Here is a 23,582-nt window from a genome sequence, read left to right on the forward strand (position 1 = left end):
GCAGCGTGAAAATAGCTGCAGTGATTATATTGCAACACTTCACTGCTTCCCTGAGCTGCAGCTCCCTCCTCCACTGTTGGAAGTACAATCAATGCTAATTAATTAAGGGCCAGAGCCTGCCAACCATGGTCGCACCAACTTCAGTGCTGCTTCCTGAATATTCAGGGCTCACGCTCCATAAAAGCAAGGATCAGCCTCCAGCAACTGGGGTTGAAAACAACAGAAGCTCTCTTTGCAAACCAGGAGGGATGGACAGGTATGTCTGTGTCAGAGCTGAGACCTGGAGGAGTCATCTGAGCCAGGACAGACCCCAGTGAGCTGCAGCTGTAAATCAGCAGTGAGGCATCCCGCAGGCATCCCTAAAGGCTCTCCCCCCAACAGGAACCACGGAGCTGGCACAGCTTTTACGCCCAGCCAAGGCTATGAGGAGGGTGCTTGCATGGGACCAGAGACAGAGCACGAGCACCCTGCAAGACAAAGGATGAGCAAAGCCCTTTCTCTTAGTTCCCAAAGTGATGTGCCCTGTGATGCTGGGAGATGGGAAAGCAAGGGCTGGGTGTCAATGGACAAAGATGGAGAGTCTCCCTGAGAGCAAAGGGGACAGGGAAGAGTCGCAGGAGAGTGAATGGACTTCACTGGATCACCAGTGGGAACAGTACTGGAGCTCACCAGCCGGTGAGCCTGTGGCTGTGGTTCCTAATCGTGCCAAAGGGCTTGTGTGATGCTCTGAAGGTGAGCAGGCACCAGTGGGGAATCCAAGCTCCTGATCTGCCCCTCCACTCTGCCACACAGAGGGACCCTCACACAAAGGAAAAACACAAGACCTTGTGCTTCCCATACCATAAAGGTAAAACTAATTTTCAAGTCTGCTGAGCACAGGAACTTATGCCATGAATATGACCACCAGGCTCGTGCCTTGCTGCATCCTATGTAATGCTGCACCCCCTCTCAACAGCATGAGTTCCTGCAGGGCTCAACAGCCTCCTCCCACTCTTCGGCAACATCACTGGATTTTCATCCCTTTGCACCCTGCCTCTCCAGTTGTCCCAGCAGCTGGCATAGGCTGTGGCAGGTCTCCAGACTCACAGTTATGGCCAGACATGGAGGTTTCTATGGGAAATTGCAGGAGAGGACTAGACAGACAGACATTAGCTTCTGTATCTAATGCACTCTCACTCCCATGTGCCTCAGTTTCTCCCTTGCACAGCATCCTGTCAGCTGGAGCAACCACACCACAGCACAGGCAAGCCACAAACTCAGCAGAGTCCAACCTGCTAGGGCTTGTGGTTTGGCTGGAGTCAGAGGCTCTCTGTGACTCATCCTACAAAATCTCAAGTTCGTGGCTATGGCTGGAGAATCCCATCGGGAGCACTCCAGGCTCAATTTACACTCCCTCTGGGAGTGGATTTGTGCATAAACAATGCAGATGATGAGCAGAGCTCAACCGCTTGGTTGGAGAATATCCTCACTTGGATGGATGAATGGATGTGGGGCTAATGAGGACAAGCTCTCGGCAGTGGACCCCTGAGTGTACACTCTGCACCACCCAGGTTTCCAGGAGGTGCTGCTGTTGTGAGCCTGCCTTCATGCCACTCACAACAGGATAAGACCCTGATCCCCCTCTGCAGCTCTGTTACCTCTGTGAGGGATGCTCCTCAACTTCCTTGGCTTTATTTCAGTTTGGATCCTGGAGGCAGCAGGTGTAGCCCTGCTGCGAGCAGCAGAGACCAGCTGAGCACAGAGTGGACCTTTCTCCAGAGAACAGAAGTGCTCTTTGGAGGAGCAAAACATCCATTCCCCTCCATCTGTCTTCGAGCAGAGCTGTTATTCAGCAGCACACTCGAGGCCTGGACATCAGAAATGCATGCACACAAGGGCACACCTCATTACACCTCTGCAAATCCAGCAGGAATCAAGTAAGACAGGCCACATGCTGCAGCCCTGCTTTAGGTTATGCATCCCAGTCAATTCCTCAGTGTGATGGTGCCGGCTCTGCTCTGCCTACAAATCACAGAGGTCTTGGCTGGCAGAAGTCCTATGGGCTCCTGGCCTTGCAGGTCAATGTTCTCCAGCATCAGCTCTGTAGACCTCTGGCTGTTTTGCAAAGCTCCAGAATAGATGACTAAGAAGAGCCTGGCTACTGGCAGATGACTTAAATCTGCTAACACAGGTCTGCTCCAGAGGAAATGCTGCAGGCTTTGCAAACTGAAAAAGCTAGGAAGGTCAAGTGCGTTGAACCTGGGATGAAAAGCACTACCTTTCTGTCAACTGTGTGCACCCCGAGGTGAGGTTCTGCCCCATCCATAGGGAATTTTGAACTGAGAAGTGGATGTGTCTTGCCAGGTACTCTCCCTGCATGCAGATATTTTATCCCCTTCCCCTTGTGTCCTAAGTAGAGACAAAGCTGTTTTTTCCCCATGCTGTGAATCACAGCCAAAAATCCCTTTCCCCAGCACCAGCCTCCCCAGTATGGGTCTAATCAAGGGAAGAAAGTGCAATGAGGCTCCAGACTGCTCGGCTTCAATCAGCACGTGCTAAGAGCTAAGCCTAGATAGCAGCGTTTTCCAGCAAATTGTACACCAAGAGATCAATAGTTCATACAGGACTAACACTGCTGTAACCCCTCCTGCCTCCATCACTGTCAATTGCCTTGAGGTTTCACTTCACTTCTCCACCTGATGGGCCTTCCTGGAGCAGTCATTACAAGGTGACACACATTGCTTTTCCTCTCTGTAACGAGCCTGCCACAGCCCCTCCTCAATCCTTCTTCTCTTTCTCCTTTTAATAGGCCACAATTATATTGGCTTCTCTGCATGGATCCACCCCATTTAGTGCTGCCCAAGACCGCTTATCCTGAAAGATGCTCTTTTCATCCACAGCACAGACTGCATATCTTGCAAGTTGTTCTGTGTATTTTTTACACTCCAGCATCTGCTGGCCTGATTAGGAATCTGGTATTTCCCTTTCCACAGAAGTACAGTATCTGCTCAGAGAAATTAACCCCACCAAGGACTTCAATTAAAGAGGTTTGTGGATGTTGTGTCCCAGCATCTGATCTGCACTCCTGATCGTGCTTCATGGTATCTTTGCTCTGTTCCACCCCAGAAAATCCTCTCTGAGGAAGCAGAGATGATTACGTTTGTACTCGGTGTCTTGCTGTGCCTGTGTTCCCATTATCCAGGGCTTTGCTTGTTCCCAGATGTGTCACAGGTGGGCTGAAGATAGCAGCAAGTGACTCCATGCCCAACACTACAGATGGATGTGCAGGACCTGAATGTCTCAGCCTTTCCTGACCTTTAGGTCCTGGGTTCTGCCACACACAGCTCTATTGTGATGTGTCCTGGGGATGATTTGTAGCACCCTCTACTGAGGCTCTGTGCTTCCACAAGTGGTGCCCAGAGCTTCCCCCAGGGCTGCCATGTTTTGCTCTTTGAGCCTGACTGGAGATCGGCTTTGCAGTTCCAGGGCATCCAGGACTTCAGACACTGGAAACTCTTCAAATCAGATAAATAGTGAGTGGTACCTTCAGTCCAAGTTCTGTTAGACACGTGAGCTGGTGGGAGCAGGCTGCTCTGGAAATGTGAGATGTCTGGCTCACTGGGATGGCCACATGTGACTTCCAAGGTGAGACCTTTCCTTTTGGAGCTTTTGGAGGCTAATTGAAGCCAAACCCCTGAAGCACCAAAGGTTTCCACCCCACCCGACAGTTTTATGCGATCTTCCATTTCTGGAAGCCTTCAAGAATGTAAAGAAAGGGTGAGGATTGCTTCCTCTTCCACAAAAGGAGCTCTGTGCTAGGACAGGACACAGCCCTTCTTCAGCAGCCAGTGCTCACATAAAGAACAAGGCCCATGGCTATTCCCTCTGTGCTGGGCTAAACCTCAGCTTCCCAGGGTCTGAAAATCTGTGCAAATGAGATTTTGGCTTCTATCAGCTTTTGGAGGCTCCCAGCTGCTGTGGCAATGTGTCTATTTAGAACCATGCGTCCGCAGAGGAAGCCATGCTCCTGCTCCACACAGCAGGGCAGTGCCATGGTGAGAAGGAAATCCAAACCCTTCCTCTCAGCCTCTCCCCAATAAGCAGGCCTTGTTCAGCACTGGGTGTCAGCAAGGATTTGTTGGCAAGGACTCTCTGGCTTATGTAGATGGTCAACAAATTTAGTGCTGTCCCCTCTGCACAGCCACAGCCTGGCAGGTCCAGCCTCCGCCCCACAGGTTGTGGCATCATTGCTCTATGTCAGCAGTAATCCTCCACTTGAAGCTTCTCTAGATGTCTGGGTGGACTACAAATCCCATTCCTCCTCCTTCATTGCCTGTTGATGTGTAATGAAGCCTTAAGAGACTACTGAGACATGTTTTTCCTTGACACTGGCAGAACTAATGAGTCCTGGCTGACTGTGATCCTCCTGGCAGTTTCTTCTTCTCACCACAGATACAAACTATTTTCACCAGTTCTGTGGGATCACAGGCTTGTCCAAAGTCTGATAGATCCACACTCTTAAGATGTGTTTTCTTTTTTCTTTTCTGTCTTTTATTCTTTTACAGATTTGTCATCTGCTTCAATACACAGGACCTATTTTTGGGGAAGGGCTCCCTTTTTTGTTAGCATCACAGATATTGCCAGCTAGGTTTCCTTCCAAGTTCCTGGATGGCTCAAGAGGGACAGATCTCCACTTTACTCCAGAACTCCATCAGCTCCATTTCAAACAACTTCTTCCATTTCCAGAAAGTGGCAAATTCAGTTCCAGTGCCTCCAAACAGAACTGTACATGGAAAGCAGGCAGCTTCTTTGCAATGTCCACAAACTTTGATAACTTGCAAAAGGCAATACTTAAAAGCTCTGAACCACCAAGCTGTGTTTCCTCTCACCTAAGTGCCAGTCCCTCTATTTTTCTTCCTGTCCTTCTCTCTCCCCCACTCGCCCTTCAGGAACATCTCATCTCCTGCATTTTACAGCACTGAGCACAATGGGACATCAGTCTTACTGCTGACCTGTGGCTATTTTTCAAACAGACCCTAGGCAAGAGCTGTGAGGTCTCCAGTCCCTGTCTGATGGGCATGAGCTGTACTCCCACAGCGTGTCCCAGCAAGACCAGCCACACTGCACCATGCACCAGCGACTTTCTGCAGTGCAAAATTAACAGACAGTGCATGGAAATGAACCTTCTTGATTTCCCAGCTCCCAGGGGGGAGGATCAAGCTTGGGATGTGCTCCCTACAGGGCTACCCTGCACTGCTGGCTGGCCCCCTGTGGGATGCTCGGCTCTGGACCCTGTGGAGTGATGAGGCAGTGGGCAAGGAAGCACAGGCACTAAAAATAGGCTGTTTGCGGTAGGGGCTGACCACATTTATTAGCAAGCCTGTGCTCTGGCTGACCACAAGGTCAGCTGCCGAGAGCTTGGCCGTAATTCACTCTGTGTCTGGGCAGGAAATCTACTTTAGCTCAGGGGGATGTCCAGTAATAGGAAAAGTTGTTCCAGGACCTTGGGCTATTTCGGCTATTTTCTTTTATTTTGCAGACAGAGAACCTTTCGGGAGATGCATCTTGTACTGGAAAAAAAGAAAAATAAAGTCGTGTGGTCAGGGACAGAAAGAGGGGTAGAAATGGAAAGGGGAGCTTGCAGATGTTTGTGCCTCTTTGGGTTTGGGGTTCTTCTTCTTGACAGGATCACCTTCACCAGGGAAGATCAGAGTAACAAAGGGGACCCCAGAACTTGATGGGCTCTTAAACACCCTAACAGCATGCAGCAGAGTCTAATGCGTTGCAGCAGGGGTGTCACTGCAGGTGGGGTTGCTGTCTCTGCTGCTTCCCTGCAGCTGTGGGTTGGCAGGGAAGATGGGGAGGCAGTGGGAAAACCATCACAGTAATGAATGCTCAGGGATGGAGATGATGGACCTTCCTTGGAAAGGCATCAGAGGGCAACTTGAACTACAGCCAGGTTGTACCTCTGGCCAGCAAGGGATGGGCCAGCAGACTGGCCCCCAGCAGATGCAGTAGGACAACGCTGATTCCCAGTGGGTGGCCATGAGCTTGGGCTAGCTTAGCTGTGAGCAGCAGTGAGCAAGGCAAAGGAGGCAAAGGACGCAAAGAGCAGATGCCTGCCCTTGAACGGCAGCCTTCAGAATGATTTAAACAGGGTCTGCTGAATGGGGCTGCAGTTTGGAGCGAGGCTGGTATTTTCAGCCAGCTGGATAATGAGAGCATCCAGAGTTATAACAGGAAGGATTAAAAAATGTAATTGCTAATGGGGAATTAATTGTTAATGGGGAATCATCATTGCAGGAGGGTGTTCCCAGTGTGGCCCCGCAGGGATCTGTTCTTGGCCAATTGCTAATCACTCGTCTTATCAATTATCTTGAAGGCAACATAAAACTGTTGCTGGCAAAGTTTGCTGGTGACACAAGGGCTGATGTACATAATGGAAAGGATGAGTCCATCACACACAGAGTCCAGAGCAGCTAATATACGAGCCTTCCCTCGGCAGGAGCATGTGTTTTATGCAGCCAAACACAAGTCCATTCATCTCCAGTGGAGGAATGTAGGTCAGACTCACAGAATGCAGGATGGTGTCCCAGGGACGACAGCACTGATAAGGCCTTGTCAGGAGCCACATGGAGATAAAGTGCCAGTGTGCTGTGCTGAGAGCAAAACTTGGCCAGAGGCAAAAGGAAGTGTCACGGGAGGTATGAAGGTGCTGTGTAACGAGAAGACGGAGTTTTTTCCTGAGCTGGCCCCAACCTGAGCCTGGAAGAAGGCACCATCTCCAGCCTCCCAGCTCAGCACACACAGTCAGTCCCTTTGACCTTGCCTTCCCCAGTGACTGCCTGTGCCCTGGCAATTACAAAAATTCCAGACCACTCTGTTGCACACTCAACTCACCCTGGGGATTGCGTGGAAAAACAAACAAAAAATGACAGATGTTTGTCATGTCACTTAATGCATGACTGAAGGACACTGTGATAGTGCCACAAGGGAGAGGAGAGGAGAGGAGAGGAGAATGTACTAACCATCTCCTACACAGCAAATCCAGACAAAACTCCAAAATCAAAATGACTAGTTTAAGCATGCCAGGCAGAGGGCATTTCCTGGCATGGGTTGGCTTATGTGGAGGAAGCAGAGTACAGAAAGAGCTGGTCACATCTCTGTCAGCCAAACAATGCAACATAGACAGGGGTGGGCAATTTGAGAAGGGGAGAGAGGTTTTCCTATCCATAGTTGGTTTCTCTTTGAAAAGCCAATTTGCATGGCTTTGCTGTGCATTTTGAAGACTATTTACCAGTCCATGCTTTGTCTTTGCAGCAGCATTTCTAATGAGGCACGTGCAAACTGGAGCCCCCGGGAAGCTTTGCAGCAGAACCGACTGCAAAAGATTAGTGTCAGGGCTTAAGAGAGCAAGAAAGACGGGAGAGTAACGAAACAAAATCTCTCTTTTCCTCGGCTGAGGAATGATGGGGGCTAATTGCTTGTTGCTGGTGAGGAAGAGAGGAGATGGGAGCTTCTGCTCCTATCAATAAATTAACCCCGGCATGTGGCATCTGAAGTGCATTCATTTCCAGAGACTTTTATCTCTTTGTCTCCTGTCCTGGGTGAAAACATAATTATTGTTTAAACATGAGTTAATTCAGCAAGGTGAGGATCAATAGAGCAGAATTACTCCTCTTTTAAAAGCAAAGAAATCTCAGTCTGGGACAGATGTGGACATAATTCTGGCAGAGCTGATGGATTGGGAAAATGCCTTTGTCACAGCAAGAGACTGGGGAAGCAGAGCTCCCTCTTTTCAGGACTGCCGTAGGCATTGGGTCTAATAAGAACAGGTAAGTCCAGCAACAGGCAGTCACAGCATTTAGCAGCAAAAGCTGAAATCACCCATGCATGTGCACTTTGTAGTCTGACATGTGGTTAGGCATCTCCACCATGTACACACTTCCCATATAAGAGCTTGGGTAAAACCCCAAAGCTCGTGCTGTGACCTCTCCTGGACCTTTGGAGGCACCCAGGCCCTGCCAGGGAGAGGGTCTCTGCACTGCAGGGACCCCCACCAGCTCTGCTCTCACACAGTGGAGGCCTTGGACAACCAAAGGTGTGAATGTCACAGCAGACAGCATCGCGTCGGTGCTCAGCTGTCCCCACCACCTTCCTCCACTCTGAAATACATTGGCAGCAACCACTGCCTGAAGAACAAAACATGGGAAGGAAAACTGAGCTATGCACAACAACAGGAAGTTGATTAGAGGGCTAGAACACCTCTTCTATGAGGAAAGGCCGAGATACTTGGTATTCTTCAGACTGGAGAAGAGAAGGCTCTAGGATGACCTTATAGCACCTTCCAGTACGCAAAGGGGCTACAAGACACCTGAGGAGGGACTTCTCACAAGGACATGCAGTGACTGGACAAGGGGTAATGGCTTTAAACTGAAAGAGAGTAGGTTTAGATTAGGTATCAGGAATAAATCCTTCACTCTGAAGGTGGTGAGGCACTGGTGAAGGTTGCCCAGAGAAGCTGTGGATGTCCCATCCCTGGAAGTGTTCATGGGCAGGTTGAATGGGGCTTTATGCAAACTGATGAAGGCGTTGCTGTCCATGGCAGAGGGATTGGAGCTTGATGATCTTTAAGATCCCTTCCAACCTAAACCATTCTCTGATTCTGTGTGGAGGGCACAAGGCTCTCCCCTATGGTCTTCAGCCTGTTCTGTCTACTCTGTCCTCTCCCATTCTTTCTGCAGCTCCTGTCCATCCCTCCATGCCAGCTGGATCTGTGCAGATGGGGACAGCCCTGAGACTGTCCAGGGCAATACCCATCGCTGCAGGCAGTCTGGCCCAATCTGGCAGCCCCATCTAAAGCTGCTTATTCATGTGCTGGGGATGACACTCCTGGACATGCTCTTCCATTGCCCCTCTGCCCTTCCTTGAAGCAGGACACCCCAAACCCACTGCCAGACCCAGAATATTAGTGCCAGCCTCAGAGTATCCCCCTGGGGCTGCCCTGCTGGATGTCTCTGGTCTCCCATCACACAGTGTCCATCCCCATGGGTAGCTGGAAGTTGCAGTCCCCAGCTGTGTCATGCAGGTGAAACCTGAGCAACCTGCCAGGGATGCAAAGCAAGGGAGCTCTGTCACCCCAAAGATCACAGGAACTTCAAATCCATTGACTTCTGAGCCCCTCCACTCCCTTCCCCCGACATTGGAGATCATCCCGGGCTTCCACATCCCAGACAGATGCCCCCTGTGCTCTGCCAGCTCCAAGGAGAAGGACCAAAGGTGGGCAGCAGAGGGGTTAATACATGAGCAGCCTCACCTTTACCAAGGCTGATGCTGCTTTTATTAATTCATGTGGCACTTTGCAGGATGCTCCAGTAATCACCAGGGTGCATATGAGAGCCAGGAGAGGGTCGCCAGGCTCTCTCCGTTGTGCTCATGCTCACTTAACAGCTTGTCACATCCTCCTCACTCAAGTATTCAGTGCTAATGCATCTCTTAAAGTGCTTCATGAGCTATTAAAGTCAAACGTGCCTCAAGTGCATGATAAATGGACTCTATGCCAGCATCTTCCCCCCACTCCCCCGGGTCCCGGCCACCAGTGGGATTAATCCATCCTCCCACCCCATTCCTGCTGTGCTTTTCCAGCCCGAGTGCCCCACTGGTGGGGGATGAGCTCTGGGGTTGGCTGGTGAGGAGAGGCTGCAGCAGGGCAGGTGCAGCACAGGGCACAAGCTTTGGGTCTCCAGTGTGGGGTAGACACTCCCCAGCTTCACCTGCCTGCATGCAGCCTCCCTAAGCCAGGCACGGTGGGGTGGGCAGGAGAGCAGAGCATACCTCGGTGTTTCTGAGAGGTGCCCAGGAGGGACACGCAGTGCCTCTGGGGAACAGATTGAGGACAGTCCTGAAAGTGCCCTATTAGCCTTTCTCCAGCTCTTGTAACCTATTTTCTGACCCTGTGTCCTTTTTTGTCCCCCAGTGAAGCTCCTGCAGATGGGAAGATCCCTGCCTCACTTCTCACCCCCTGTTGAGGCACTTGTTGATGCACACAGGCCTCAGCAGCTTCAGTTTTGAGCTGGTGACCCAGACACCTCCCTCCCAGACACAGGCAGGCAAGGGAAACAGGAGGGACATGAGGACATGGGAGGCTATGCTGCCAAACCCCTGAACCCTACTGGATCACAGAGCAGAAGGTGACAGTCGCTGCAGCTCTGCACCAGCTGTCAGTGGCAAAATGCGTGGTCCTGCTTACTGGTGAGGAGCAGCATTTGTTTCTGTCTAGACAACACAAGTGTGTGCAACCCTGAGGTACCTGGCACTTCTGCGTTTTGTGCATCTCCCTGTGCAACAGGTCTGGGCTACTGTTCCTACAGCACAGCAGGAACAGCATGGTGCGTCCAAAGGATGCTCTGCAAGTCCTATTGCTGAGTCTTTCAAAGCTTCCCAGGTAGTGGTCCTACAAGCACAGCAGGACTGAGCAGCTTTGCTTCTCTGCAGGAAGCATCACACCACCACAAGCAGCACACAGCTCAGCACCCAAATGCTTTGAGCAGGCTCCCTGGGAAGGGGTAGTGGACCCTCGTGCAGCACCAGCCAGCAAGCTCCTTCCATGTCCAGAGGGTGGCTGTCCCCACAAATGCGGATGTGCTGCCAAACCTTGGCTGCTTTGTGTCCAACCTGGCAGCTTCTGGCAATGTAAACCCACCCAACTGGATTTAGGGCAGCTCAGCAGGGCACTCTGGCTGGGTTCCTCAATTTCACAGAGCCCATAGATGTCTTTACTGGAGTTCATCAGCAAAATCCCCCTCTAACATCCTCTAAAAGCAACTACAGACAGACTGACTGCCAGGAAAAGCAGTGAATGCTGGAGGTTCCCCATATTGTCCCATTTTTGCAGGGCTGGACTCCACAGCAAGATGCAACCATCCCTGATGACCTTCCTGCTCCTGCCTAGACCCAAGATCATGTGGGGCCCTCCAGCTCCCAATGCCACCAGTGACTTTAAAATGTAATCTCTCTAAAGCCACCACTAAAATAAGCCCTGAATCCTCTGCCAACCTGGAGAGATGTGAGCTAGTGGTGGGCCCAGATACGTGGTGGCAGTGGGGATTAAGTCATCCCAAGGAGGTGAGAGCAGGATGAAGCATCATCCATGATTGTCCTGGGGCAGGGCATCATGGAGCTGTCAGACTGATGCTTCCTCCCAACTCTTATCCCTTCATGGGTGGGCTGCATAGGGCACAAAAGAGTGGGGGAAGGCATCCAAAGCAGTGTCCTGGCAGTAGGGACACAGAGAGGTGTGGACAGGGCAAGGGGCATCAGCAGAGGGAGATGCAGGGTGCCCAAACCCCACAGTGATGGCTTGGAGGGGACGCTTGTCATGGAGAGAAGTGATAACATGCACAGAAGCAGTATCAGGCACACCTGGAGGGTGCTCCCAGCTGCCCCCAGGAGAGAGGCTGGAGGAGCAGCATTCCCATTTCTCAGGACCCCCAAGGCCTGGGAGGCGTGAAGGACTCACCCTGCTGGCTGTGCCTCTGGGCGTACACCACCACCACCACGGCGAGCACCACGCAGCAGGCTGACGGGACAGGGTTAGCCATCTGTGGAAGCAAACACAGACAGGAGCAGTCAGGGCTTGCCCCCAATGCTGAGAGCCCTCAGCAATGGGACTGCAGGAGATGACTGTAAAACCAACTCCATCGCAGCCAAGGGGAAATTCACTGCAAAATGAGGCATTTTGCTGGCGCACGCTTCATCACTCGATAGCCTGTGGCCCTTTCCACGGGAGGTGCCTAGAGGTGATAATATGCTTTGCACAAATGTTCTATCTTCCCTATCTCATTTTCAACATTTTCCTTAGGAAAGCCAGCCCCTGGTGCCAGGCTCTCCTTGGCAGATGCAGCATCCTCCTAGGAGCCAGCACTGCCTGCAAGTGGGTTGCAGAGGGGTTTTGAGGCGATGGGAGCACACCCAGGTAGTTCACAGCACCAGGTGGTGTTTAGGACACGCAAGATGTTGATCTCAGCACAGACCTCAGCCTCAGCCACCTGCCATCAATATCTTGATGGGCCACAGTTGTCCCCCACCTCTCTGGGCTGGGAGAGGGGCAGAGGCTACTCCATCCTGGTGAGCTGTGCCATGTCCCAGGGGATGCTGTGGTGCAGGGAGGTGTGGAGGGGGTTACAGCTAAGAAAGCACGTAATGAAGACATCCTCCCTGCACCAAAAAGCCCCTCCAAGGGTAGACAAATGGCAGCAAAAACTACAAGGATACCCTGCACGGCCCTGCAAGCTGGAGATGCTCAGTCTCTCGTTTTCTTGCAGCCAGGGCTGGTAGAGGAGACCAGAGCCAGGAGGGAGCTGCTGGGGACAGCCATGGGGATGCGGGCCCACCCACCAGGAGGTAAATAGCACCATGCATGAAAAGCAAATTCCACCTTCAAAACCATTTAAACCTCCCTAATCTCCAGTGCCGTATCAGTAACGTGCACAGGATTGCCTTTTAATCTAGAACATGAGTATGGGCTCATTAGCCAGATGGCATCCATTTAAACCTAAATAAAGGGGGAGCTCTATTGGCAAGAGAAAAAAAACCCAGCAAAACATATTCCATTACCCAACACGACTGTTGCAGGAGCCCAGATGGCCTCTGGTTCACAGCAAGCCTTTGCAGGGCTGGAGGGGAAGGCAAGAGCAGCTGGGTGGGATTTCATGAGCAGATTTTGGGGTGCAGCTGGACCAGCCTGATCTCAAATGCCTCTCAGGGGCAGGGGTGCTGGGGGAGATAGTGGGTCTGAAGAGGACGAGCCTGGAGATGGGCAGAGAAGGGACCCACAGCCTTCACTACTGATTTTTGGGTGCTGGGTTTGGGCTCGAAGGGCTGGCAGCAAGAGCCATTCCCAGTGTGCTGGTGCTGCAGAGACATGCAAGCCCCAGACCCTGCTGCCAGCCCTCACAAGTCACCTTGAGCAAATCACTCTAACTGCCTCCCCTGTGCCTCAGTTTCCCCCACCTGTAAAGCAGAGATAATGAAGGTGACTTTCCTCTGGAAGCTCTGGGCGAGGAGCGCTAAGTGCTGATTACAACATCCTTATCACTCCCTCTGTTTCTTCCCTCCTGCTCCTCTTGTGCCTGCTCTCCACTGCCTTCTCCATGCGTCCCCTCTGTGCCTGCAGCATGGCTCCCCAGCAGCCACCCCACCTGTGCTCCAGCTGCCATCACAAGGGGCAGCTTGGGGAGTGGGTGATAGCTGGAACCTGAGGCACTGAGCAGCTTGGAAACCACCTGCAAACCAGGAGCCAACTCTCCCTATTTACTCCCAAATTTACTTTCCACTGAATAGTCCCTTCCTACAGCTCTGGAAGCTGATGGGTGGCACCAGGAATTGAAGCAGGCAAGGAAACGGGGGCCAGAGCCTCCCTTCACCACAGTCCAGATATCCCCAGCTAGTGCAGCCACCCCATTTCTGGGGACAGTGGCAATGACAGGAGGCAGGACAGGACCCCCCAGCAACCAGCCAGCTCTTCAGAAAGTGTGAGATCTCGATGTAGCCTTTGGCTTGGCTCAGTGCAAATACCATCACCAACCCTCATGCTCTACCTCCCGGCCCTGTCAGGGAGCAAAGCCACCTGCTGCCTCCCCCCCGCTACTCCTCCCTCATCTTATCAGCTCTTAAAATAATTGCTGCTGCTCCTGCCCATGTGCCTGGGCCAGCATCGAAACAGACACAGTTGTGTGGCAAGGAATGGTTCCTGTCCTGAAACACTGATTGTCTCAAGGGATACAGGTGGAGTAGGAGAGAGCAGAAGGACCCAGGTAAGATCCCTGGGGATTCTGTGGCATGACCAGGACACAGGCAGAGGCTTCCAGTGACAGCACAGAGAACTCACCACTCAGCTGCTCTCATCCTGGAAAACCTCATTTCTTCTTAGAGATGAGCTCTGTGACCAGGCAGTAGCAGAGCTATTTTAGTACAAAAAATCTAGCCAGAAAACCAGCTTTTTCTCACTTGAATTGCAATTTTCCATGCAGTGTTTACTTTGTTTGACTGTTTTGCTCAAAGCCATGTTGATTTTTTTTTCCCCAAGCACATAAAAAACCTTCGCAATTTCTGCAGATGCTTCTAATGCAAATTTCTGCTGCTGTATTTGCTCACTTAACTATTTCTCTAGCAAAAGCCAGCACCCCAGCACTCGGAGTGCATAGGCCAGTAAGCAGCAGCTCACCAGGTGTGCAGATTCCTGAGCTATGTCCCGTGCCAGCAGGGAGCAGTTCACAGGTGATGGAGGGGAACCACATATATTACGCAGAGAAGCCAACAGTGGGAAACTCAATCTTGTGCGCAAAAGGTAGATTTTCCCCCTGTAATGAATCATTTCTTGGAGGTGGAGAGGAGAGAGGAGCCTGGGCAGAAGGAAGAGGGGTGAGGGAACACATGAAGTGGTGGACCAGCAGCTCTGGAGCCATCCTCCCTGTCCCCAGCTTCCTGTTTTGGGAGAGAGCAAATAGCTGATCTTTCCCTGCCTTGTCCTCTACACCAAGGGTAGTGAGGGCATCAGTCATGGTCACTCGCAGCAGAAGACAACTCAACATAGAAATGAATAAGGTCCCCTCCAGCAGCTCTCAGCCTAAACCAAAACATGTTTCTAGTCATGTGTTTCCTGAGCTGGATCAGGACTGAAGGCGCACAGCAATGTGACATTAGCTGTTGTGGTGTGATGGGGTGAGGACAGTGCCATGGGGGCACAGCAGAAGTGAAGGGGATTGTGTATCCAAGCAAAAAAGTAGGATGACACTTTCTACTGAACAGTCCCAGTGTCCTCTTTTGAGCAGGCAAAGGGATGGATCCGTTCCAGCTGTTCCTTTGTATAATCTCCAAAGCTTTGGTAATGGGGTACCAACTGGCACCTGGAAACAGCAGCTCCAGGGCAGGTTTGTCCCTGGCTAGCGAGGGATGTGGGCTGCATCTCAGTCTCCCACCACAACTTTCACCTGCCATAGGCTGCTCTCAGCAATGATAAATAAATAAAATCTCATTCTAGAAGTGTGTGGCGCCATGAAAGAAAAGTGGTAGTTTCAAAACCTAGTGTTTCCATGACAAAGTCTTCCGTCAAGCAATTCCCCACCAGGTGCTGTTATGGGGTCTGGCTCTGAAGTGGTGAACTGGGGGACAACAAACTCTGTTTAGTCATTTCCTTCTCCTGCAGCCTTGCCCAGAGCCTTCCAAAGGAGCTTTGCAGCACCTGTCCTGCAGGCACCTGTGGCAGGCACCACGGTGTGAGTGCTCTGCCCACAGCAACTATCGATGCTGTGGCACAACCTCTGCTGCAGGCATGGGCTGTGGATGGAGACACCTGTGCTGCAGACACTGGCTGTAGCTGCTACAGTTTGCCTGTACTGCAGACACCCACTGCGCATGCTGGGGTACACCTGTACAGCAGATGCCGAGCGTGGGTGGTACTGCACACCTGTACCACAGGCACTGGCTATAAGGTGGTACTAAACACCTGGAGTGCAGATGCTGACTGAAGACACTGCAGCCCACCTACCCTGCAGGACAGGTCACAGCCTGCCTCTTCCTGGGGTGTGGTGCTGTGCCTGTAGTGCAGATGCCGACTGTAGCCATTACAGTGCCCCCGCACTCACAGCAGGCACCTCCTGGGCCCCAGCGTTACTGAAGGAGAAACAACACCCTTACCAAAGCCACTCTCGACTCCTCAGTGTAGGCCTTTGCTAGAGATCCCAACACAGCTTCCCCCAGCCCCGGGGATCCAGGGTGCCTCCCACGGGAAGGCATCCCTCCCCAAGGGCAGGGTGTGATGCTGGTATGAGCAGTGAAGCACTGGAGCCGGCAGGACACTCTCCAGCCCTGGCTTGCCAGGGATTGCACCGCTTGTGGGCAGCAGTGCTTGGGCACCCGAAAGCACTGAGTGCTGTCTCCTCCTTTCAGATCATCCCTGGCAGCAAGGCGAGGGAAAGGAGAGGAAAAAATAGTTGTCACTTAATGTCAGACACTTGCTAACAGCCATAAAACCTTCTGGCCTTACAGTGCCCTGTCAGCACTAAACTCCTCTTTGCTGCCTAAGAGGAAAAGAGAAAAGAGGGACTTCATCATCTCCTTCATACGTGCTATCAGAAAGCCTTATCTGCAGAGACAGAATGCCCAGTGCTTGAAAAGCTTTCTTAAATCTAATTTAAACCCCCACTGTCAATAGAGCAATTAGCACTGCCCTGCTGGACCATGAGTGCCACAGGGATGACTAGGGCCAGCTGAAATTAATTCACTCCTGGCTGTCATGGACCATGACTTTCCTCCCTCCACCTCCTCCCTTTCTGGTAATGAAGTGGAGACCCCAAGGAAGAGGATACCCTGGAAGAAGGAGCACCCCACAGCAGAGCTCCTTCATCACTGAGCCTCTACCATCCCAGCGAGCACTGCTGGACCCCTGGGTGGCTGCGCAGACCCTCCTTCCCTTGTGGTCTAAAAGACGGACAAATGGTGCAAGGATGGTCCTTACAAAATGTCCCAGCTGCTTTGGTTGAAGGTGTGCCCGTGAAGGCAGCTGTGGACTTGCAGAGCTCTTGGCTCCAACATACCTGCTGGAGTTGCTCCATCTTCCCTGGATGCCACTGGCAGGGTGTCTCTGTGTTAAAAGCAATGAGCAAAGCTGTTCCCCATATCCATGGGGATGAAGAAAGCAGCTCTTCGGAAGCCCAGATGAAACCAGAGCTACTTTGCAAGGGGTAATGCACAGTTTAGGAGCTCCAGGGGTAGCTGAGATGGTGTGGGGAGGAAGAACCCATGAAAAAGCTCAGGCTGTTTGAGAATATGCCAAACTGGCAAGTTGGCACCCAGGACAGGTAATTTGTTGCTTCTGTGGATCATGGCAACATGCTCCCACTGGGGCAGGGAGCTGTAGAAAGACCAGCAGGGTGCTGAGAGTCCCAGGAGTGAGGTCATCACCCTGGAGCTCCAGGGGCTGGGGGATTCCTGCTCCAGGAGCAAGATGGGGATCTCTCAAACCACACCTTGCTGCTCTTCAAATTGGTGCCCTAAAGCATCAGGGCAGTGCAGTCCACCCCTGTCCCTGGCAGGACAAGGGACACACTGGGGTGCTATGATTCCTCCGTGGCCTGAGGACAGGCAGGAGCACGATGTCAGGAGAGCATGGGACAGGTACAATCGATGGGAACCTCTCCAGTGACCCTGCCCAGCAACAGCCCCCGGTGCCACATCTATTGCAGGGCAGTGCTGCTGCCCGTTCCCTGTTCCTGCATGGAGCCTTGACGGGGGATGTTTCCCATAGCCCATACCTGTCCTCACACCTCCCACCATGTGAACCAGTTTTTCTGCAAGTGGAAGGCAGCAGTCCAAGACCAGCCATCTGCTCCAGCAGTGATAAAAGCCAATGCAAAGAACAGCATACTAATAAAGCATTGCACGTCCTCAACAGTGCTACTGTGAGGAGGCACAGCAGGGCAGGAGGGGGCTTAAATCCCATGGCAGAGGAGGAACATTGTCCCAGGACTGTTCCTCAGCGACACGAGTGCCACCTGGGCAGGAAGGTCAGCTGAGCTGCCATACCCAAACCCCATTCCTCCACAGCCCACAGCCACCCCTGGCCAGCCTCTGAGATGCAGGAAAGCTCAGACCAACAATGGGAAATGTAATTTTCCCTCTCTTTTTACTCAACTTTCCTCTGCACTGAGCATTTCCTGGCTCCCTGCAGAGAGAGATTGCAGGAATCAATCGTATCTTTGCTTCTATTAAAGAACTGCCAGAACCAGTGCTTTTTGTCTGGAGCCTCCATTAAAATGAGGTCCTGAGCAGTGTTTCTCCATAGATGGTGCCATGTCAGGGACAGACAGAAGAGATCAGACAGAGAAGGGAGAGAGACTGGAGATGGGTGATGCTTGTGGTTCAGGTGCTTCCCAGTACTCCTCTCCGGAAGCTGGAGAAATCACCTAAGATGGGCGTACTTGGGAGCAGATCCTGCTCATTCTGCATCTCCAGGCTGTGGTTACTGTGGGATGGAGCTCTTGGTGTCATGCTGGTTTTCAGCACTTCGATTCTCAGCCTCCACCCACAAAAACAGAATATTAATGATGCGGAACAAAACCTAAACAACCTCACAAAATCAAAACCGAACTCACATAAACTGAGCAAACAACCCCAAATAATTTAGGAAGGTCCTGCTGTCTCATGCCAGGTTTGGTTTGTGCTTTCCAGACAAATGCTGTCAACATTTCTTATTTTTGTCTGCGGGGCTGCATTGCCCTTCAGTCCCCCTAGGATTTTGCTCACAACCCTGCTTTCTGCCTTGGGGAGACTGTAGCGAGCCTGCTTTATGAAATGCCCAACATCCCTGCAGATGCAAAGCTCCAGGGCAGAGAGAAGCATCCTAGTATTAAACTCTGGACTGTGGCATAGTCATGTGCTATCCTGAGCAAAACAAATAGGAAAAGGAGGACAGACAGGGTTTGTCCAGATTTATTCTATCAGCTGGATGCCCACTACACAGCAGACATGGCATAGAGGAGCACGGTGTTTCCCATGGTTACTGCTAGGAGCGATTTTTGGGGTATGTCTGGCCACAGCAGCTTTAGCATCCCCCTCAGTAGCACCTGCAGACACAGGTTCCACAGGGCTTTGCTTGAAACATGAAGACTGCATCTCTTGCTAGCCCAGTCTTGCTCCTCTGGAGGTCTATTCACTGCAGCTCCCATGCAAGGGGCTGGACACAGTGTGGGCACTGTGTCTGAGCTCCGTGGCACTGGGGTTATGTGAGGTGAAGAGCATGGCGCTGCTGTGGAAGCACAGGGGCAACCAGGGAAAAAGTGCCAGCTGCCATCCCAACCCAGCTGCTGGCACCCTGCAGGACCCCTTCCTCCAGCGCAGGCAGGGCCATGCTAGCTTGGCCCCAATAAACCTCCTGGTGTTGATGTGCCCAGGCCAGGGAGAGCTACAGCTCATTCCTGAATCACAGGCATCCAAGGACTGAGGCCACAGCATTTCTGCTCAAAAAGCAGGACAGGTTTGCTTTTTGCCAGCATGCTGAGACAGAGCTAGAGGAGGATGAGAGCCTGAAGTTGTGTTGCAGGGGCTCAGGGACATGAGCAGGATTGGAGTGAGGAGCATTGGAAGAGACCTTGGCAGATGTCTTGTCCAAGGAGGGAAGAAGAGGGAAGGGCTTAGCAGCACTGTGAGAGTAAGCGATGGAACACCCAGTTATACAGAGCTTCTTGGGCATTTTAATTTTAGCTTGGCTTTTTGATTGGGCTTTCTTTTTTTTTTTTAAGCTGTTGGCACAGAGGAAGCCACTCCAATGACTCTGATGCTGCCTCCCCAGAGATGCCTCAGGATCATGCAATCATAAAATCCATCATTTAGGTTGGACAAAAACCTCATCGAGTCCAACAGTAAACCTAACACTGCCAAGTCCACCACTAAGCCCTGTTCCTAAGTGCCATATTCACATGTATTTTAAATACCTCCAGGGATGGTGACTATGGCTTGTGTTGCTTTGTTTCATCTCTCCTCCATGCCTGCAGCACAAGTTGGCAGGAGGATGGGGTAGGCAGGACCCAGGCAGCTTCCAAGGCCCAGGGAGAGCAGCAAACACTGTTGGAGGCAGACAGGGGCTCAGGATGCTGGGAACTGTGTGGTCCCCACGGGTCCCTGCTTGCTGTCCTTCCCTGTCCACGTTCCACAGGAGCTGCTGGTGTCCCCACTAATGCCTCTAATGCCTTCAGACCACCAAGTGGCCCGGGGTCACTGGCCCACAAGCTGCTGTGGGGACACAGGCCAGTGCAGGCAGCCAGGATAGATGTGACAGTGAGGACATTTGTCCTCCAGCTGCATATGGGCTGCCCCCTGCCTCCTTCCTCACTGCAAGAATGCTGCTCAAAACCTGGCCAGGAAAAAGCAGACTGGAGAGAATCGCAGACAGATGGGGTTTGGTGGTCATTGATTCACCCAGTTCCATCCAGTTTCATCACCCCACTCACCCCACGTGGTTTCACAGGTGCCCAGCATGTCCCATGCAGCCTTCTGGGATCTGTGTCCCTATGTCACAGAAGCACCCAGTTCTGGAAGTGGGCAACTGAGGGGGAAAAACGGAGGCATGTGGGTTTTCTGTAATACCCTGATGACAAGTGAAAAGGGTGGCACTGAAGGGAGGAACTAATCCCACCCTTCAGTGAGAGCAGCCCATGTTGTGTCCAGTGATGCTGGAAGGGGGCTTTCTGCTGCCAGCAGTCTCTTTGGTAGGCTCAGGGGTCTGCCCCAGAACTGAGCCTAAGGCTGGCAGTGGGACTGGGGTGATGTGCCTGCCCTCTTCTGCTTGCAAACACCCTCCTGGGAAAGCAGTGGATAGAAGTGACCTCTTTTTGCTCTGACCCCCCCCAAATGGCCCTACTCACAGGCCAAGCCTCACCACATGGCAGCAGCTGTCTTGGCACCACTGCTGCCTCAGTCTGCAGCAGGACCTCACTGGCCCCTGCCCCCTTGCCCCCTATCAGTTTGGCATTGCCTGGATGCAGCTGGTTGGAAGGGGAAAAGCATCCATGGGAGGCAGAAACAGCATTGCTTAGATGGGCTGCCGGCACCCCAAAGCCCCAGGCTGGCTCTCCTCCCCTGGCCTCCAACTGGTGCCTCTTTGAGGGTCTCTGACTGCCACAGCCTGGAGCCAGCAGAACTTGTGGGGTGAGACCAAGGGGCTGCTGAGGACCCCTCTGAAAACCCCTGGGGATCCTTGACCTCCCTAGGATCCAGCCCCAGACCTTGCAGACAGTGTTTGCTGAGGGTGAGCAGAGGATGAGGAGGGAGAAATGGAGTTGGCTAGACACAGCTGTGCCGAATAAAAGTCAAGAAAGTGTCTCACCCAAAACTACAGGAAAGTTTAATTATCAAGGACAAAACACCATCTGTGTGTGCAGACTGTGACCTCCTGCTGCCCCTGGGCTTTAACAGCTCTTAAATTAAAATGTTTGTTAGGGTGTATTCCCTGTCTGACATCAGGGAAGCAGTTTCACTGGGACAGAGAGGAGGATGCACTGAGACGCGTGCTGGGGTGGTGTGCTGGGCTCGATGGTGATGGGGGAAACAAAACACCCTTTTGGAAAAGAGAATTCCCTCCAAGCATGGCTCTGGCAAGCCCAGCATCGCTGCGTGTTGCCACTGGCAGGTGAGGCGTGTGTGAAACTGTATTCGAGTCTCAGCCTCTTTCCAAAAAACCAAAGCCAAGAGGATGTACACTTGGAGGAAGATTTTGCCATGTAAAGCCAGCAGAATTAAATGAATACTCAATAAAGAAGAGGTTGGATTAAAATCCAATTTGTTTTCAGCCCTGCAAGGGAGGGAAGATGCGTACAGTGGTACCAAGCCCCAGAACTGATCTAGGGGTGTCAAACCATGCAGTTCCTTTCTTTTTCTCTTTCCTGTTGTTTATGGGATACAGCACCCAAGGTGGACACACCATCACTTTCCTACCTACCAACACTGAAAGCAGTCTGAAGCCAACCTGGCCATATAGGAGAAAAACAACTCAGCTGGGAGAGGTCCCACTTGGCAAGATCCCAGAAGCCTACTTCTCCATCCTGCTGCCAGTATTCCTGCAGCAAGGCACTTTTTCCACTAGTAAACCCCCAAAGCCAAACACTAAATATGAATGCATTGGCCTCTGGGATCTGCCATGAAGACTCACATTCAAAGAACACAGATCCAGGTCTATCTTCATCCTACGGCAGTTCTAGGGGCTGTGGGTCTGGAGGTGGCCATGCTACCAGACTCCAGGAGTAAGCAGGGGAGTGCTTGATACTCCTCTTGCTTGGTCCCACACTCCCTACACAATCACCCTGCCCCACCAGCCAGGCTCTCTCTGGGCTCTCAGGGCCCTCCTGTCCTTCCAGGCCACAGAACCAGTGCCTATCTCTCTTTTATGCCCCTGTCAGGTCAGCCCCTCTCCAACTCTGCACCAAGTTCATATGCCTTAAAATTATTGGGACATTTTGATCCTGTGCTCAGGACAAGTACCGGTATCAAGTCTCATTCTGTGCATCTGCCTCTCCTCAGGCTCCCTCTCCCTCCAGCAACTGCCCCATCTCTTCCACCCCTAAAATCACACCATGGCTTTGCTCCTTCTCACCGTTGCAGGCAAAGCAGCCCTTGCAATGCCAAATTTGACTTGGAAATCCCTTTGCCTAGCTGCACCCCAGTGATCCCCATCCCAGGAGGTTGGTGTGCTTTAAACCTCCTGCCTGGAGCCTGCACTCATTCCTCCCCTCTCTTGGGGGCCAGGCAGCAGGCAGGAACCAGGGTGCCACCCCTGCCTGGCCGGCTGTCTTCCACCAGGTGTGGCAGGACAGATGTGAACCACGTGTGCCTTTTGTCTCAGGACCCTTCCTGGAAGCTCCAGCACTGAAGGAAGAGAAAACCATCAGCCAAGAGCAGCCATGGAGTCCCCAGCGGCCTCCAGCCCCCTCCCAACCTCTGGCTCCACTTCATCCACTGGGGCAAGACTCAGTTTAGGGGAGGGCTTGTTTTTTAATTAGAAAATATTCATCAGCATTTAAAAATAAAATAATAAAAAAGTGTCAACCAGCTGGGGCCACGAAAGCTGGGGCGTTTTTGGCTCCCGACCAAGCACTTTGATAGAAAGGCTTTTTGGAAAATGCCGTAGAAAACATTTAATTTCTCCCAAGGCCTGCATATGGGGCTCATCACTTGTGCATATTGCACAGGAATATTCATGTGTGCTGGCCTCCTGCTACAGGATGACGAGGGTTCGCCGGTGCAGCATGCAAAAGGGGCTCCTTCCCTTCCCTTTATTTTTTTTTTCTCTTTGGAAGAGGAAAGCACAGTATTTCACTTTCAATCCCTGAATATTTGTCAATGACAGAACAAAGGAAAAACTGAGCCAGAGTCAGGTCTGCACGTACTCATCAGCTCGCTGCGCTCACCACAGGGTAGAGCCACAGATGAGCAGCAAATGTGGGGAAACATATTTCTACCCCTGGTTTTGCTGCTTTCTGGTTGCTTGAGCCCATTCTGATGCTGCCTGGATGGAGAGTGGGAGCCTGACTTCCACTTCCCTGGCACAGCAAGTGGTTTCAGTTCACATCCCAGCTCTCCATTCCAGGGATGTGGAGCTGGCTCATCCTGGACTTGCCACTGGGTATATCCATTAGCTAATGCCGTTCTGCAAAACTCAGGAGGACTGAAAATACTCCACTGTGGCCGTAGAGCAGAGCCTGACCCAGCAAGGGGATGACTGGCATGGCTCGGGCCCTCATCTCCCTCCAGTGTTGCTGGCTCCCTCCCTTTACCCCTCAGCTTCTGTCTCAGCAGGATTTGCTTTTCTCTAACAGGCCAGTGAGCTCTTCTGGAAGGACCAGCCTCACACCGAACATCTTCTCGCCCTCTCACTGGGATGCTCATCTCCAGAAAATGCTCCCTTTTTCCCCTCGAGCCCCCACCTCTGCCTCCTGCTCTGCAGCCTGCCCAGGGTGTCTTCTTTAACCTTTTCTAAATCATTTGTGCTCCCTTTCCCCAGCTCTGGTTGCACCCCTCATTCCTATCAAGCTGCTCTCCCAGCACAGAGTGTA

General features: G+C 52.1%; 1 protein-coding gene across 8 annotated transcripts in view; it reads right to left on the bottom strand.

Annotated features, from left to right (window-relative positions):
• CNTFR (ciliary neurotrophic factor receptor) overlaps positions 1-23,582 on the bottom strand; it is a 200,707-nt gene that overhangs the window by 72,302 nt on the left and 104,823 nt on the right. For all 8 annotated transcript variants that reach the window (XM_032096471.1, XM_032096472.1, XM_032096473.1 and 5 more), the window contains one exon: positions 11,498-11,579. In XM_032096471.1, the coding sequence (XP_031952362.1) occupies positions 11,498-11,579 (82 nt within the window). The remainder of the gene's footprint in view (positions 1-11,497; positions 11,580-23,582) is intronic.

The sequence above is a fragment of the Corvus moneduloides genome, chromosome Z, assembly GCF_009650955.1.
Source record: "Corvus moneduloides isolate bCorMon1 chromosome Z, bCorMon1.pri, whole genome shotgun sequence".
Lineage (NCBI taxonomy): Eukaryota > Metazoa > Chordata > Aves > Passeriformes > Corvidae > Corvus > Corvus moneduloides.